The sequence below is a fragment of the Sarcophilus harrisii genome, chromosome 2 (genome assembly GCF_902635505.1).
Source record: "Sarcophilus harrisii chromosome 2, mSarHar1.11, whole genome shotgun sequence".
Taxonomy (NCBI): domain Eukaryota; kingdom Metazoa; phylum Chordata; class Mammalia; order Dasyuromorphia; family Dasyuridae; genus Sarcophilus; species Sarcophilus harrisii.
The window spans coordinates 114,610,652-114,628,227 of record NC_045427.1 but is presented as its reverse complement, the minus strand read 5'-3'; the positions used below and the strand labels follow the sequence as shown (position 1 = coordinate 114,628,227).

Sequence of the window (17,576 nt, the reverse complement as noted above, 5' to 3'; positions counted from 1 at the left end):
GCTATCATAACAGTGACAAGGAGATCTCAGAAATGGTGAACAGAAAAGCTATGAAAAAACAATCTACTTTGGAGGAAACAATCATCCAATAGCTTCATTAGGTACTTTTCTATCTAAATATAAATATACTTTCAATGTATGTGTTTAGTCCTATAATGTAGAATTTATTATTTCCCATTAACAAGAATATACTCAGTCATCTAATAAAAAAAAGCATAAGTCTTTACTATATATAAATCACTGGAATAGATACCAGAAAAGATATTCTTGGGGATGGGGCTTATATGTGAGTAGAAAGAGGTAGGAAAAAAGTTCTCTCTTACTTTGAGACAGAAAGATCAATTCTGACTAAGAAATAGAATGGAACAAGAAAGGTTTTGAAGCCAGTTTGGGGAGATATTGTTTAAAGGTCCATAACTTGCAGGTAAGTAATTATTGAAGGTTTTTATTTGGAGGGACAGGTTCTCTCTCTATTTTACCATTAGGTTTTCTGAACGTTTTATTACATTGGAATTTCATTATACCTTAAAATAATTTATGAGTTTTTATAATATTTCAGTCAATTAACCAATCAATAATTGGTTTTAACTAGTTAGTCAATTGGTTAACCAATTAACCAGTCAGCAATCTATTAACTACCTGCTCTTTGTCAAGCACTGTTCTAGACAGTAGAGATACAAAAAGAAAAGTGCAAGAAATTATAAAGTAAAGGAGTCACCCAATGCATGTAACAGGAAAAAAAAAATAGAGCGTGGTCTATAAGCACTTGAAAGAAGGGTAGTTTGACTACATCATAGAGATTGGAAAGGGAATTAGTATAATATAATAAGGCTGGGAAAGTATGAGCTCTGGTAAATGGCCTGAAACCTATGGAAATTCTCAGTATGAATTAGTCAGGCAGCCTGAACTCAGTCAGATCCCACAGGAACTAAAATGCATGGGTATTCTAAGCAGAAATACACCAAGACAGGCAGAAGCCAGAGCAAGCTCTGATTATTGGATGCTGAAAGAGTGAGATATAGACCATGACCTGTGTGAATAGTTGCAATACAGCCTCCATAGATCATCACCCAGAAAACCATGGGATGAGACAAAACTCAGAACCACAGGAGGAGATGGGGCTAGCTTAATGACAGGGCTCACGTGCTGACGCGTGAGTATCTTGATAATCTGAGGCCAGAGGGATCTCTAGCAACTGACTGGAAGTCCCAGCAGTGAGTGGACCAATTCCAAATTGGGAACTGTGCAAGGGAGACAAGACAGAAAAGTGATGAGGGTATCACCTGTATTGGGCCACCAAGAAACAAATCAGAAGCCAAGGATTAAGTTGGTAGGCAAGGGATAGTACCTGCTACCACATCTAGAATTGCACTGGTATAAGCACTGGTATAAGCACCCAGAGTATAGAGAAGAGAGTATCAAATAGGAAAGGTGGGCCAAGGAAACTTTACCAACATGACTGAGCCAAGTCTCAGTGAGAGTGAGAAAAGTATTTTTTCAGCTCAACAGCCCATCAGAATTCATGTATTATTTCTGAAAAACAATTTTCAACATCAGTTGGGTTTTTTAAAGTTTTGATTTCCAAATTCTATTTTTCTCTACATGTGCAATTATATAAAAATTTGCACATCAATCAATTTCTAGAAGAAAACTCAAGAAAAAAAGAGAAAGGAAGTATGCTTTAGTCTGTACTCTAATACCATCAGTTCTTTCTCTGGAGCTGGACAGCATTTTTCATCATGAATCCTTTGAGATTGTCTTACATTATGCACTAAGTCATTCACAGTTGCACATCATACAATATTATTGTTACTGTGTCCAATGTCCTGCTGGTTCTGCTCATTTCACTCTGTATCAGTTCATGTAAATCTTTCCATATTTTTCTGAAATCATCCCCCTTGTCATTTCTTATAGTTCAATAATTCCCATTATAATCATATACCATAGTTTGTTTAGCCATTCTTCAATCGATAAGCATCCCTTCCATTTTTAACTCTTAGTAAAAAGTTTTAAGATGAAAGTTTATTATCTATGTGACAGGCTTTCCAGAGAACACAGTGAAAGGGCTGTCTAGCTTTGAGTAGTAATTCAGAGAAGATTGGGTTGAGGGGAATGGGAATAATTATCAGTCAGTGGGGTTTAAACAGTAGCAGCCAGAGTTCAGAATCACTGGGATGAGAAAAGTACGATGAGAAGGGAATTGTTAGTCACTGAGGAATGAGTTCAAGTAGATTAAGTTTTATTATTCGTAAAGTTTTGATCTAAAGGTGGAATTATAAGAGGCTGGAGAGGGTCAGTCACTAATAATAAACTTCTAGTCATTTATTAAATGCCTATACTATGTGCCAGTCATTGTGCTAAGAGCTAGGAATATAAATATGAAAAGAACCATAGTCTTTGTCCTCAAGGGGCTTATAATCTAAAAACACATTTTTTAAAAAAAAGCTGAAAAATGGAAGGGAGAGAGGAGAAGGTATTGATGAAGAGACAATAGATCAGCCAGTGGTAAATAAAAAGATGGCTGGCTTACCCTCCCCTTCCCTAACTCCTGCAAAAATCAAGGTTCTGGACCACAATGGAATGCACACACACACAGACACACCACATACACACACACATACACACACACACACACTCTCTCTCTCTCTCTCTCTCTCTCTCTCTCTCTCTCTCTCTCAGACAATCCATTTGTTTCTGGATAGTAGGTCTCCTCTTTGTCTCCTCTCAATTCTTAAAGCCCCAAGCATAGTTTAGGTCTTTCTTACCTCTCCCCAGGCCTCCCACCTGAAATCTCTGCCTCAAGTCTCCACCTATTACAATCCATCTTTCATTTGGCTACTGAAGTGATTTTCCTAAAGTACTGGTCTGACCATGGCATCCCTTTCTCAATAAACTCCACTGGCTCCAAATCATTTGTTTCTCATTTAATTCTCTTCACAATAAGGTCCATCTCTATCTTTCTGATCTTCTTACATTCTGCTCCCCTCCATCCATTCTAGGACCCAACCACGTTGTTGTCCTTGCTGTTTCTCATATACATACAACTCAAGTTTCTCATCTCTATATTTTTCAGTGGCCATCCTCCATGCTTAAAATATTCTCCTCCCCCTCCCTCTTTTCCTTCAAGACACACCTCAAGTACCACCTTCTAATTCAGGGATCCTCAAACTATGGCCCGCAGGCCAGATGTGGCAGCTGAGGACGATTATCCCCTCACTCAGGGCTATGAAGTTTCTTTATTTAAAGGCCCACAAAACAAAGTTTTTGTTTTTACCATAGTCCGGCCCTCCAACAGTCTGAGGAACAGTGAACTGGCCCCCTATTTAAAAAATTTGAGGACCCTTAGAAAAGCCTTTTCTGACCTTCCCCAAACTGCCAGTACCTTCCCAAGATTCCTTATATTTAACTACATTGTATGTATTAGTAATCTTCTCTTTATATTTCTTCTGTACATGCTTAAATGTGTCCTTTAGACACATTAGAATTTAAGATCTTTGCAAATAACGATTGTTTTATTTAAAAAAAAAATTTATATCCATAGTACCAGGCACAGAAAAGGCACTTAATGTTTGGTGAAAGATTTATGGGCAATTAGGTGGTGCAATGGATAGAGTGCTGGCCCTGGAGTTTAGAGGATCTGAGTTCAAAAGTAGCCTTAGACAATAAGATTATATGATGATCAATTCTGAAGGATGTAGCTCTTTTCAACAATGAAATGATTCAGATTCCAATGATTTTGTGTTGAAGAGAACCATCTGCACCCAGAGAGAGGACTGTGGGAACTGAGTGTGGTTCACAACATAGCATTTTCACTCTTTTTTTGTTATTTGCTTGCATTTTCTTTTTTTCTCATTCTTTTCTAGTTTGATTTGATCTTTCTTGTGCAGCACGATAATTGTATAAATATGTATGCATTTGTTGAATTTAACATATATTTCTACTGTGTTTAATATATATTGGACTACTTGCCATCTAAGGGAGGGGTGGGAGAAGGGAGGAAAAATTGGAACACAAGGTTTTGCAAGGGTTCGTGTCGAAGAATTACCCATGCATATGTTTTAAAAAATAAAAAGCTTTAATAAAAATGTTAAAAATTAAATTAAATTAAAGAAACAAAAATAGCCTTAGACACAGAGTAAGACACAGAGTAATGGATGACCCTGGGTAAGTCACTTAAACTGTTTACCTCAGTTTCCTCATCTGTAAAATAGCTGGAAAAGGAAATAGCAAGCCACTCCAGTATCTTTGCCAAGAAAACCCCATGAACAGTCACAAAGAGTAAGACACCATGAAAATTATTGAACTAAGAGAGAGACTGATTGATTACTTATCCCAAACATGGACAGCTCATCAGGAAGTTCAGAGGCCAAAGTTGGTGCTGCTAGGATCAAAGAAACATCACAGGGTAGCAGAATTCAGAATAACACAGGACTGGCACTCAGATCTGTCTGATCATGCTCTGAGTCTCCATTACTCACTAGCTGTATAATTTTAAACAAATCTTTTACTTCCTGGAGTTCCTATAAAATTAGTAGATGGGACTAGATCTTTTCTGTGATGTTCCACAATTAGAGGAACAGATGAGGGCTGTAGAAAAGAGAGGGAATTTGGATCTCTAGATTTGTATAGCAAAAAAACCTCTTAGCAATTAAATGCACTGGATATCTTTCAAAACAAAAAAGAAGTCATGACGTCCCTCCCCCACATTCATTCCTGTGAGCAGAAAGCAGAGACCAGCTGTTCAGGCTTCAGCCAACTTAAAAAAAAAAAAAAAGTGGAATGCAGCTCTTTTCAATCACATGGCATAAGGCTCCAGAAGAAAGCACTCATACAGCTGGAGGAAGAGCAGCCAATAATCTATACTGCACTGAATTAGAATGAGGACACCAGAGTTTGAAGAGTTTGGCTCTGGCACTCAATAGCTTCGAGGGCTAAGGATAGGGACTGCAGTGCAGGAGGGCTTGTGGGAGACAGAATGCCATCCAGTTTAAAACAGAGGACGTGGAGAGGATTAAGGTGAGAAAAACCAGACCTTGAGGACAAACCCCAAAATTTGAGTTTTGATTGAATACCTAGCAAAGGAATTTGAGTTTTATTCAGGAAGCAACAGAGATGTACTAAAGGATTTTTGTCTGTTATTGAGCAAAGAAATGACATGAATTTCTATGTGTAAGAAAAGAATTCGTACAGTAATCCCTTGCCCTGGAAATACTATAACGGGACAGCTTTTCATTACAGAATCACCAGATTTTGAGCACTCTTTGGAAGTCTTCACCTATCCTACATTTTTATCACACTGTTTGGCAGGGTGTAACAAATGTCTACTTTATTCAGAGAAAAGAAAGATTAATATCTAAAAAGATAAAATGATTACTTTGAAAGGAGCTGCATCATCTCCATGGTAAAAAAAAATGAATGAATAAACCAAAAGTTTTTGTTCAAAAGTTGAAATAAGTGAAATAAAGAAAAATCAAATCTGTTAAATCCATTATTTACTTTAAAAATAAGTGATATCTTAATATAGTTCAAGGGTATTTGGCCTAGATTAAGAAGACTTGCAGTTTTATGTGCAATTATCTTTTTTATTGTTCTGTGTTATGGAAATGCTTGTTTTATTCCATAAATTAAAATTTTTAAAAAGAAGAGTTCACATCTTGGATCCGCCTCTTCCTAAATAGGTAACAAGTTGATTTTTCACCCTGAACTTCAGTTTCCCCAATGGTAAGACAGTGTTAATATTGCTTTCATTGCCTAACTCATAGCACTATTGTAAATGAAGTGCTTCCTAAATCTTACTAAAGTGTTAAGGAAGTTAATGGTAATAACAATGATAATACTTAAGTGGTTTCATTTAACTTTCCAAATAGAAATTTTCCTCAAAAAGCTCACTTCAGACTGTTTTTACTGGAGTTTTAGGGAATTGTGCTGGGTCTCTAAAGTAAAGAGACTAGCGCCAAGAGACCTACCAGTTGCGTATCTAGTCCTGCCTCTGTCATTAACTACACTTTTCCACTTGGACATCTCTGAGTCTCAGGGAGTAAATGAGATTGACATGGAGAAAATATAGAAAAGAAAAAAGTTTTAAGAATTAAACCTTGGGCAAATCTGGTCCTCTTTGAAAATGAAAGATAACAACAAGAACAACAACAAAAATAGTTCACAAGATAGGGATATAAATATATAGATATCTGTGACCTGCTGGCTCATTGAAATCCAAGGTTGCTGGAATTCAGAGTCACTGGAATCCAAGATCACCTTCAAGAGAGGAAATTGTACTTGTAGTTCTGGACAACCTTTACCAGAGTATAGCATAAGTATACTGACTCTATCAAAAGAACACTAAACCTGAAAGTCAGCAGACCAGGGCTGTAGGTTAGAACTCAGGGTCACCTACCTACAATAGTTAAGTTCCAGAGGAGGTGTCTTGTTATCTCTGGACTACAGTTTTTGAGAACCAAAGTTTTAACAAACAGTCTTATGAGTTTTTCTTTCATTCGCAATAGTTTATCCTGTTATCAAATGACTGTCTCTGTTTTCTTTCCTTAGGGCTTTATTTAGTCCTTATGGATATCTGAAAGAATACTATTCTTGGAAAAAATAATTTCATAGTACAAAGGGTAGTTCACCAATCCCACGGTCATTATTCCAAGAGAAATGCTACTTGGAAGCATATTCCCAACATTTCTTTCTTTCCCCTCCTTCTTCTTTCTCTCTCCTTACTTCCCTCATCATCTCATTGAACTCTTTGGCTAGGGCTCATACCAGAAATATGACCTTGGGGGAAACCACCCACCACTGTGCTTAGACTACTCCTACAGCCACCTGTACATCTGAGGCTTTTGCTCCTTCTGATAAACTGATATTTCTGCAAACCTTGATGAGATGAGCCAATACTTAGTTTAGGGGACTTTGAACTTCCTGGCTCTTAACCAAAAATGTCCCTGGTGGGTTACAATAAGAGAAAGCTGTTCCTTTGCCAATTTTGCAAAACTCAAAATTAAATCAAGAGAAACCAATATTGATATCTTCTCTGGGTGAAACCAAGTCCATCATGGAACTCAATAAATAAATAATAGCTGATTATTACACTTTACAAAGCTATATACCACAACAGTCTTGTGAGACAGTTTATTTAAATATTGTTATCCCCATTTGGAAAATGAATAAAGTGAGGCTCACAGGGGTCTGTTTGATCAAAGCTGCATAGTTACAGAATAGCATTATCCTCTAACAAGAGGGAACCTCAAAGACCATGTGGTACAACTGATTCCTAAATAATAATTTCCTTTAAAATAAGGTATCATCCAATCTTAGCTAAAAAGTTTTCAGGGAAGGGGAATACACTACTTGCCAAGGAAACCCATTCCTTATTTGAATAAGTTTTATATTCATTATAATATGTTGTAATAAATAACATATGATATATATGTATGTATTTGTTCATATTATATATATACATCTATGTGTATGTGTATGTATGTATGTATTTATATATATGGTCTAAATCTTCCTCTTAAGAGTCCACCCTCTGTTCCTAGATCCTGGAGCCATGTAGAACAGAATTAATCTTTCTTCCATCCCACAGCTCTTCCTAAGCTAGAGAACAATGTAAGGCAAGGGCAGTATGATGGGAAAGATTCTCTAGTTCTTACTGTATGAGGATTGGCTGAAGAAATTAGAGAGTTTAACCAACAGAAAGTGAGACAAGGTTGGGGAAGAGAATGGAGAGAAGAGGGAGTTATCTACAAGTATCTAAAGGACTCTGTCATAAAAGAAAATTTAGTTGTTGTAGAAGAAAATTTAGTCTAATTCTAGATGGTAGCACTAGAAATAATAGAAGAGACAAATTTGGCCTTGATAAGAAGCAAAAATTATAACAAATTAAAAGTTATGTAAAAATGAATTGGGTTTCTTTAGGAGTTAGTAGATTGTTCCTCTTTGGAGGTCTTCAAGTAATTCTGGATGACCCCTTGTCAGCTGTGTTATAATTTGAGATTCCTTTTCTGAAGTGGGTTGAATCAGATGGCCAAGGAGGTACTTTTCAACTTAACTTTGAATTTCAAGAGAAATATTTGAAAATACTTATAAGGAGACCACTTACATCTTCATTTCTGGACAACAATGCAGTATGATGGGAAAGGAAAGGTACAAACTGTGAATTAGGAAACCAGAGTTAAACCCCTGACTAGCTGTAGGAAATTCCTTAGAATCAGTTATAGCTTTAAAATGCACTAAGACTTTTGGAACACATTATCTGTATGCACATACATAAATACATCACATATACAATTACACCTTGATAAAAGGATGATGAAATTATTGATCCATACCCGTCCTGGGCCCAGTGAGGGCTACCAAATATGTGGTTATCTTAAAAGTAATAAATGCCTCGACCTTTAAGACCAAAAGAGGAAGGACAGAAACAGGTGAGCTCCCTCACCCCTCTGGAACAGAAAACAGAACCAAAAAAACTCCTTTTGATCACCACAAGTTTGGACTAGATTATCATATTTATCCTTAGAAGTCTAAGATTTGATGACTCTGATTCTGTGATGATAATTTCCACTTGGCACTTGAGCAGCCCGGGGGAATAGTAGGCTTAGGACTCTGGATGATAACTTAAAGTTTCTGTCTTCTAAAATATTTATACAGGCCAACTGGGACAAAGAAGGAGAATATGTCAGAAGTAACTTCTCTTGCTTTTGTGTAGAGTTGGCAGAAACAATTAAGATTAAGAAGAGGATCCTTGAAGCCCTACTCATTGCTTCCACTCAACTCATATCATATGCTTGTAATTATGTTCTTTTTTTACTAGAATCCAGGCTACTCAGTTTTTATTTTTTATTTTTCAAGACTAAGTTTCCCTCGTTCACCTGGTTTGGTAGTTCAGGGGCTATTCACATGTCCAACCCACTCTGCTCAGCTTGAGAACTTTAACATGCTCTGTTTTATAACCTGGACCAGTCCTACCACTTTCTTAGGCAACTTGGTATCCCCATATTCCCAAGGATTCATCATATTAATTCTGAACTTAGTATGGATATCTGATAAGCTTACCTCATTGTAACTCAGAACTCCCAAGTTCAAGCAATTCTCCAGTCTTAGCTCCTGTTTCCAAGCATTAGACATTTACCACCAAATGCAGAAAATAACTTTGCTTTAATGGTTAAGCAGCAATACCACACTATCTACATTCTAAGCTCGATAGATTTGAAAGTAGATGAAGGTGCTCCTTATCTTTTCCAAGAAAGGAGCTAGTCATGAATCCAAAGGATCCTGCTCTATTCATAATACGAAATAATTTCTTCAGTCCATGATCCAACGGGAACCACTCTTTCTTTGTGCCTATTCAATTGTATTCAAACAAGGGAAGAGCAAAATATTCTTTCCCTATCCACTGTCATCATCACTCATTCTAAACAGCTATAAATTGAAATGCATTATTAACTCAAGATATGATAAAAAATAACTTAACAAATACTCATTTACATGGTAGCCAATTCATTTTTGAACAACAACGTACCATATTGGGAAAGAAAGACTCCAGACTATTGAATTAAGAAACCAGAGTTCAATTTCTCATTAGTTGTATGACCTTTCTTGAACAAATTAAGTCCTTTTTTTCTATAACATAAAGACACTGCACTTAGGTCACAACCCCAAATGGAACTGTGTAAATGAGTTTGGGGGTCACAAAATTATAATTTATCATCACTAAATATTTGATTTGTGTACTGTTTTATATTCTGATATACCCAGGGTCACATAAAAGCTTCTTGAGCAAAAAGGGGTTTTGAGCAAGAAAAGTTTAAGAAGCTCTAATCTAAATCCCTTGAAGGTCTGTATTCTGATTATTCTAACAGTGATGATCAAAACATGGAGGGGCTTGAGACCCAAACTAAAAAAAAGAGTGGTTGGTTGTTATTTTATCAATAAGTCGATCCAACTCTTTGTGAGCCCACTGGGGATTTTCTTGGCAAAGCCACTGGAATGGTTTGTCATTTCCTTCTCCAGCTCTTTTATAGATGAAGAAACTGCCAAAAGTCATTCAAAAAGACCTTGAAGCTCTCTGCAAATGACAAGGGCTTTATCATTCCCAATAATTTGTTTTCTCAACAAGTTCTAAAACCTTGTCTTCCTTCCCTTTGCAGTCAGATGGTACCATCCTGGCAATCTCTCTGCTGATCCTCTTCCTGCTTTTGGTCCTGGCTCTTCTCTGGTGGTTTTGGCCGCTTTGCTGTACAGTGGTGAGTGTCCCTCATCCTTCCCCATTACAATTCCTGCTTGTAATTGTAACAGATAGTTAACAGAGTATTAGAAGGACAGAAAAGTGGGATTCAGGAAAAAGTCACATTTTATGTTTGAAATCTGGTTAAAATGAACATTGAAGGCAACTTTGCTCCATAGATCAGAACAAAGTAGACAAAGAACATGTTATATTCTATATTCAATGCAATAAATATTTAAAAGTCCCTACTGTGTTCAAGGCACAGAACTAGACAATGGGAAGACACATTGATATGACCAGACCCATATCTCCAATACTTTACAAGCTAAAAAGGGGAAAGATATAGACATAAGTTATTGATGGGAGTAACTAATTAGAGCAGTGGATTGAGCACTGAGCCTGCAGTTAGGAAGACCCAAGTTCAAAACTACCTAAATATACTTATCAACTGTGTGATCCTGGGAAATCTTTGTTTAACTCAGTATCCTCATTTGTAAAATGAGGATAATAATAGTACTTACCTCACAGATTGTTGTGAGGATCAAATGAAATAATTGAAAAGCACTTAGCACAGTGCTTCACATATAGTAAACACTAATTAAATGCTAACTAGTATTAGCTATAATAATTAATGATAAAAGAGAATGAAATTGATGCAAAGGAGCAGCTGATAAAGATTCTAGGCAAGTCAGAGTCAATAGTAATTTTGCTATATAATTATATTATATAAATATTATTATCATATCTTTGAATGTAATATAAGAAAGAGAAGTATTTCAGTAGAAAGAGATGCAGGGGAAGTCTATTCCAGCATAAAGGGTGAAGCAAAGCTCAGAAATGATAAAGGGCAGGATCACAACTTGAGGGAGGAGCCAAGCAATCCAATTTTGAAGGAATGCATGAGCAGTAATGGATGATAAGACTGAAGCCATATGATGGGAGGCCTTGAAAAGCAACAAAAGGAATTTTCCTTATCTAATAGGCAATGAAAATGCACTGAAATAATTTTAAGTAGAGGCATAATGTGATAAATGATGAGAGAGATGAAAAACTACATGCAAAAAGAGCATTTAGGACTTTGTGTCTTCTGCAGCCATATAAATTACATTGCCAGGTCCATGAAGCACAGGGAAATAATAAAACAGGAACAATTTGATGACAGTACCATAAAATCTGGGTAGAATAAAGATCCACCCTCATTCATTTTCTATACTACCTGTGTCCTGAGTTTTTTCTTTTTTTAAAAAGTTTGAGCAAGGATAAGCAGCAGAAATAACAAAACAAAAATAGTGCCTTCAAGTGACATTTTAGAGAGATAAAAAATTAATGAAACACAAAGAAATGCCAGGAAGTTGAAACACCTGTCAATAATTACAATGATTAAAGCCAGGAGTGTGCTGGAACTAGCTAATTATTCTCAAGAAAGTCATTTATTAAATTTTTAGTGTGAACACGTCCTATCTCCCAAACTGAAAATGTTACAAATGAGAGCTTGATTTATTGTTTTGTTGATAGTCTAGGCTTTGGAAAGTGATGGGGAAATGGTAATAATGCAGATTAACCTCACAACTATATTCTGCTTACATTTTGTCCCCTAGACAACCAGTTGCTAAACATTTATCAGTAAAGCACTGGTTAAGGCTCTTCTAATTGTGAAGCAGTAAGGTTTAATGGTGAGATCACTGGATGTAGAGTCCAGAAATATCTGGATTTAAGTTTTCGTTCTAATACTTGCTGGCCACATATTTTAAATAAGTCATCTAATCTTTCAGTGCCTTATTTTATTTATTTATTTTATTTAAGGATAAGGAATTTTGTTGCTGTTTAGTCATTTTCCAGTCATATCTGACACTTCTTGATCCCATTTGGGGTTTTCTTGGCAAAGATATTGGAGTGGTGTGCCATTTCCTTCTCCAATTCATCTTACAGATGAGGAAACTGAGACAAACAGGGTGAAGTGACTTGCCCAGGAAAACACAGTAAATGTCTTGAATCTATATCTTACTGACTCCAGGTCCACTTCTCTATTCACTGAGGCACCTAACTACATAAATTTCAAACACAGGAGATTATATTTGATCCTGGAACTAATAGGGAGCCCAAAGATCTCTGAGCAGGAGAGTGACATGCTCAAGCTTACATTTTAGAAAAATGACATTAGCAATATAGTGGAGGATGGATTAGAATGGAGAGAGACATGGCAAGATTGCTTAGAAAGTACTTGTAGTTGTCCAGCAGAGAGGTAATGAGGTCATGAATGAGGATCATGTGGCTATATGAATAGCGAGAAGGGAAAAGAATATAGATGCAGAAATGGCAAGATTTGGCAAGAGATATATGAGGTAAGTAAGAATAAGGCATCATCTATCTCAATTCCTTCATTTTGTAGATAAGGAAAATTTCTAACTGTAGAGTTAAGGTACCTTAATAGAATTGCTTTACTAAGTCATTTCAGAGGTTCTTAGCAAAACAATTCTAGCTGCTCATTAAGAATTCATAAGAACACTTTAAATAACTTTGGCCATGTGACTAAATTTCTTTAGTCAAATGAAGTAACTAATTCTTCAATTATTTTACTCAACTGACTTTGCATAGAAATTAATCTGTCCTTTTACATAATCTTCAGATTACTTAGGTTTATTTGGAAGCCAAAAGTTACTTGAAAGTTAAGCTGAGTTTCTTAAGAATTTTCTTGTACCACAGCCTAGATCAACACTCTTGGCACTAGCCTTTGAAAGACTTTTACAATTTAAAATTCTTTGTATTTTAAGTACCTCTTTGCTGAGTAACAGTTCAACTGTATGTTAAAAACTTATTAAGATTTATATAATTTAGGGAAAAGAACTTTTAATTTTATCAGCTTGTATTTTATCTATTCCTGGACATTTACCCTAAAATTATCTCTCTCATTTTCCCTTTGTTTCTGTAACAATCCGTATTAAAATTCTTCAATCAATATAGATTGTCATTTTTAGTATAGAAGAAATCCCTGTATCCCATTTCTACTCCTTCTAAAAATGGTATTGAAATTAACAATTAAAATAATTTTAATATTATAAATATTATATATTTTATATATATAAATAAAATAAAATAAATAAATAAATAAAATAGTTTTGTGGAGAAATTGTTAAAATTAGGCATCCTATCCATTTTGTAACTCTTACTAGCTAGACCTCATTACCATTTAAGCAAGAATCCAGAGAGTCAAGGACTTTAAATCATCACCTTAGAAGTTACAGTAAGTAAAATAGGTAAGGGAGACTATTCCTTCAAGCTTCCAAAGATGGCAGAGTTGCAAGGATAGCTAACACACTGGATCACAGTGCCAAGAATCCAAACATTTTCATCAAAGTTGAACAAAGGAACAAATTTTATAAGAAGAAATTCAATTAGGATTAATGTAAAACTGAATAGTTAGATTCAAAAAAATCAATAGTACCACAACAGAATAGACAAGTTCCAAAAAAAAAGATCTGAGATTTTTACTCAGCTTCAAGTTCAATAAAAATCAAAAGTGTAAAAAGCTACCCAAAAAATCCTCCAACTACAGCTGCATTAATACATATGTCATGTCTAGAGAGGGGCAGTTATACTCTTATTATATATATTTTGTCCTGAGCAAAACACGTCTGCAATATTGTGTTCAGTTCAAAGTGCCATAATAAGGGCACGTACAAAGGAGAGTAACAGGATGATAAATGCTGATGATCATATTGCACGAGGAATGAGGGATAGTTAATCTAAGAAAAAACTTCTGTGCGACATGTTCTTTGAGTATTTGAAGAAAACATGGGGAAGTAAAAGTTTTGGCTGTCCACATAGGGCAGAATTAAGAACAATATTGGCAATTGTGTTGAGAGCTTTTAATACAAAGATAATGAAAAGCTTTGGAAAAAAAAACTCTGGAAAAAAACTCTGGAAAAAAACTGATTCCCATCAATAGAGATCTTCCACTAGTAGGGGGATGACTCTATCAGGGTTTTTTAAAAGGACCCATATGATTTTATCATTGTCTTTCCAGTGATGCCTGATATATACTAAGTGATTAAATGCCTAATAAATGAATTGGATTGACATAAATTGAAATGAATATTTTAAAAATAAATTTCTATTTAGTTATGAATTAGAAGATCTCTGAGATTCCTTCAGATTATATGAATTTGCAGAAATTCTGCAAATTGAATAAAAAATATTTATTTAATAAGTAATTCAATAAGAAATATTTAGAATGCTTTCAGGCTCTTTTGAGGTTCCATAATTCATTTCAATTACAAATAGTGTTAATTTAAATAAATCTTTCTGGGATTGAATGAGCTCCTACTTACTACTTTTAGCAATTATTTAAATCGCTAAGTATTCTTTAAAAAAAAAGAATAAATAACTGTACTGTATAAATTAACTGTACACCAGTATTTGTCCCAAGTTCTGGAGTCATGAGCAGAAAAAACACTCATTTTGAAGAGCCTAACCTAAGTGGAAGAAAAGCTGTGAATTGGAGTCAGATTAAGTAACATTAAATTCATATTCATTTTGGTAAAATTAAGGATCAATGATGTGGGGAGGGGAAGTGAGATGCAAAGAGCTCTGCACTTATGGAGTCAGAAAGCCTGACTTAAAGTCCCCAAATTTATCATTTACTTTTTAGGGACTCATTCATCAGATAGGGAGTTTAAGGTTATATGCTCTCCAAGGTTCATTCCATTCAATGATGTCTTCTATCCAAACAAATCCACTTTAACAAAGTTTAAATTGAACAGATCATATAGTAGTACCTCTGCTTCCAGTTATTTGTAGCTATATCCCATGTCTAAATCTATCACATCCCTCTGTATTCTGAACTGCAACTGTCCTGGATACATTTAATGTCTTGGTAGGAATCCTGGTCTTAGAACTTAGATTTGAGATCCAGCTCTGACATTTAGTAACTGCATACCCCTCTGAATCTTAGTTTTCTTATTTTTTAAATGGACAGTTCACATTTACAAACAATATGAGATTATTTTGGGGAGGTGGAGGAAGGGGATGGGTTAAATACCTTCTAAATTGCCAGGCATGGTACCAAATTCTGGGAATAGAAAGGCAAAAGTTAAACACATCCTGCTCTCCAAGAATTGTAGATGGAGGTGTACAAAATAAAAACAAAGTGATGTTGAAGGGTAAGGGTTTAGCAGTAAAGGTGGGGGAAATCAAGGAAAATTTCATGTAGAAGGTAGAACACCTGCTTCTCAGGAGTTTTGCGACAAAATCAATTTGTAAACTTTAAGACATTGCAGAAAGAGGGCTATTGTTGCTTTTATTTTCAGTAGAGAAGCAAACTGCTAAAAGATATCCATCCAAATCTTTGGTCTGAGTCTCTTTTTTAGGGACAGACCTTGGGCCATAGGAAAAGTCATCCAAGAAAGCTGCTATATCACAGTACTTATTCTTCCTCTTTGGCTGGTCTACACAACAGTCATTAAGCCAAGAACCAGAGAATTATTCTGATTTGGGTCAATCATAAATGACCCATCCATACTCTATTGTTTAAAACAATATGGTCAGAATTATTTTAATGTTACATTGCACCCAACAGATCCAATTTAAAGTCTCTGGAAACTCCATTGAAAAAATTCAGTTTCACCTTCATTCATGAACTTTTGGGGCAAAATTCTGTTTGTCTGTTGTTGGCACCATAACCCTACCAAACACCCAATTCCAAAACCTTGGAATCACCTTGGCTCTTTTTTCTTTCTCATTGTCCATATACTTTGAATAGCCAAGTGAGGCCAGTCCTATCTTTGCCTCTTGCATTAGTCCCCTCTTATTTACTCCCACAAGAGCCATTCTAGTTCAGAAGAGAAAAAAAAAAAGACTAGTATTAAATATATAATAAAATTAGGAAATGAAAAAAATCCAAAATAAGCACAAAAGAGAAAATTTTTAAATGAGAGAAACTAGCCTATTAAACAAAGCTAAGATCTAATTCTTTAAAAAGACTTAACAAAATTAAGCAGATTAAGTTTAATCTGCTTAAAATAAGCAGATTATTCTGCTTTCAACAGAATAATCACCACAAGAATAGTCAGGAATAAAGTCCAAAGTCTTTATTATCTCCTTCACAGTCTGTCTCCTTTGCCTGGGTCCAGGCTAGCTTTCTGGAGGACCTTCAGATGGGCCTTGGTCTTAGTAGAGGAATGCAGGAGGCAGGAGAGCCACCAGGATGGTGGGAAATGGAATGTCTCTCTTCCAGTCCTTCTTGGTCCTCATATACTCTATTACAATTACATCATTACAGCACACTGCATGTGTGGATTTAGAAAACCATTATATCACCATGCTAAGTACTAAGTATATATGTAAACTAGAAAACCATTGTCTCATCACTTCCTCTGAGTTAACATCTTGTTTCAAGTATACTTCTCCAGAATTATGGCTCTCTACAAAATATTTTAATTTTAATTTTAATCGTGGCAAAAGGATTAAAGCAACATAACCATCAAAAAAATGTCACTGCATTCAAATTGAATTTATATAAGGAATATTAGAATGTTTCAATATTAAGAGAACAATCATCATATCAAACATATTTTAAAATTTTAAAACCATAAGATTGATAGATGTTGCCAAAGTAAAGCAACTACTTATGAAAACAAACAAACAATCTTACAAATCAGGAATGAAAGGACCTTTTTAATAAATAAAAAAAAAAAACTAAAATATGTAGAGCCAAAATAAAGCATTATATGCAATGAAGCTTCTTGATAAAAAGCTTCCCAATAAATAAAGTAGTAAAGCAAATATATCCCCTTTTTTCTGTCTTTATTTGACACAGTTCTAGAAATGCTGCTAATAACATTAAATAAAACAAGAGAAATACACTGAGTTTATAAACAGTGGTAAAGAGAAAACAAAAATATCTCTATTTGGAAACTGCATAGTAATTTACATAGAAAGCCCCCAAATAAATCAAGTCATCATCAAATAAATTAAAAAAATAAATAAAATAGCAGCATATAAAATAAATTCACAAATTTTGTCATCATTTCTACCTAACAATAAAAATTGAAGAGGGAATAATAGGGAAATTCCATTCAAGATAAATACAAAAATATCAAAACATTTATGAAAGTCAAACTAGCAAGAAATTCAGGGCTAATATAAATACAATAATCACTCTTTAATAAGGAAATAATGACCTAAATAAATGGAGGAATATTCAGTGCTCATGCTTAGACTTTTAACAGTATAGTAAAAGTGATGATTTTAGCTGTTAATTTAAATGTCGGAGTGTTATACTAATCAAAGTACTCAAAGAATATTTTATTAGATATGGATCAAATAATAACAGATTTCCCTTGAAGGAATA

General features: G+C 35.0%; 1 protein-coding gene across 5 annotated transcripts in view; it reads left to right on the top strand.

The window, feature by feature from the left end:
• Positions 1 to 17,576, top strand: part of ANTXR1 (ANTXR cell adhesion molecule 1) — a 277,518-nt gene that overhangs the window by 156,900 nt on the left and 103,042 nt on the right. For all 5 annotated transcript variants that reach the window (XM_012539935.3, XM_031950625.1, XM_031950622.1 and 2 more), the window contains exon 13: positions 10,152 to 10,247. In XM_012539935.3, the coding sequence (XP_012395389.1) occupies positions 10,152 to 10,247 (96 nt within the window). The remainder of the gene's footprint in view (positions 1 to 10,151; positions 10,248 to 17,576) is intronic.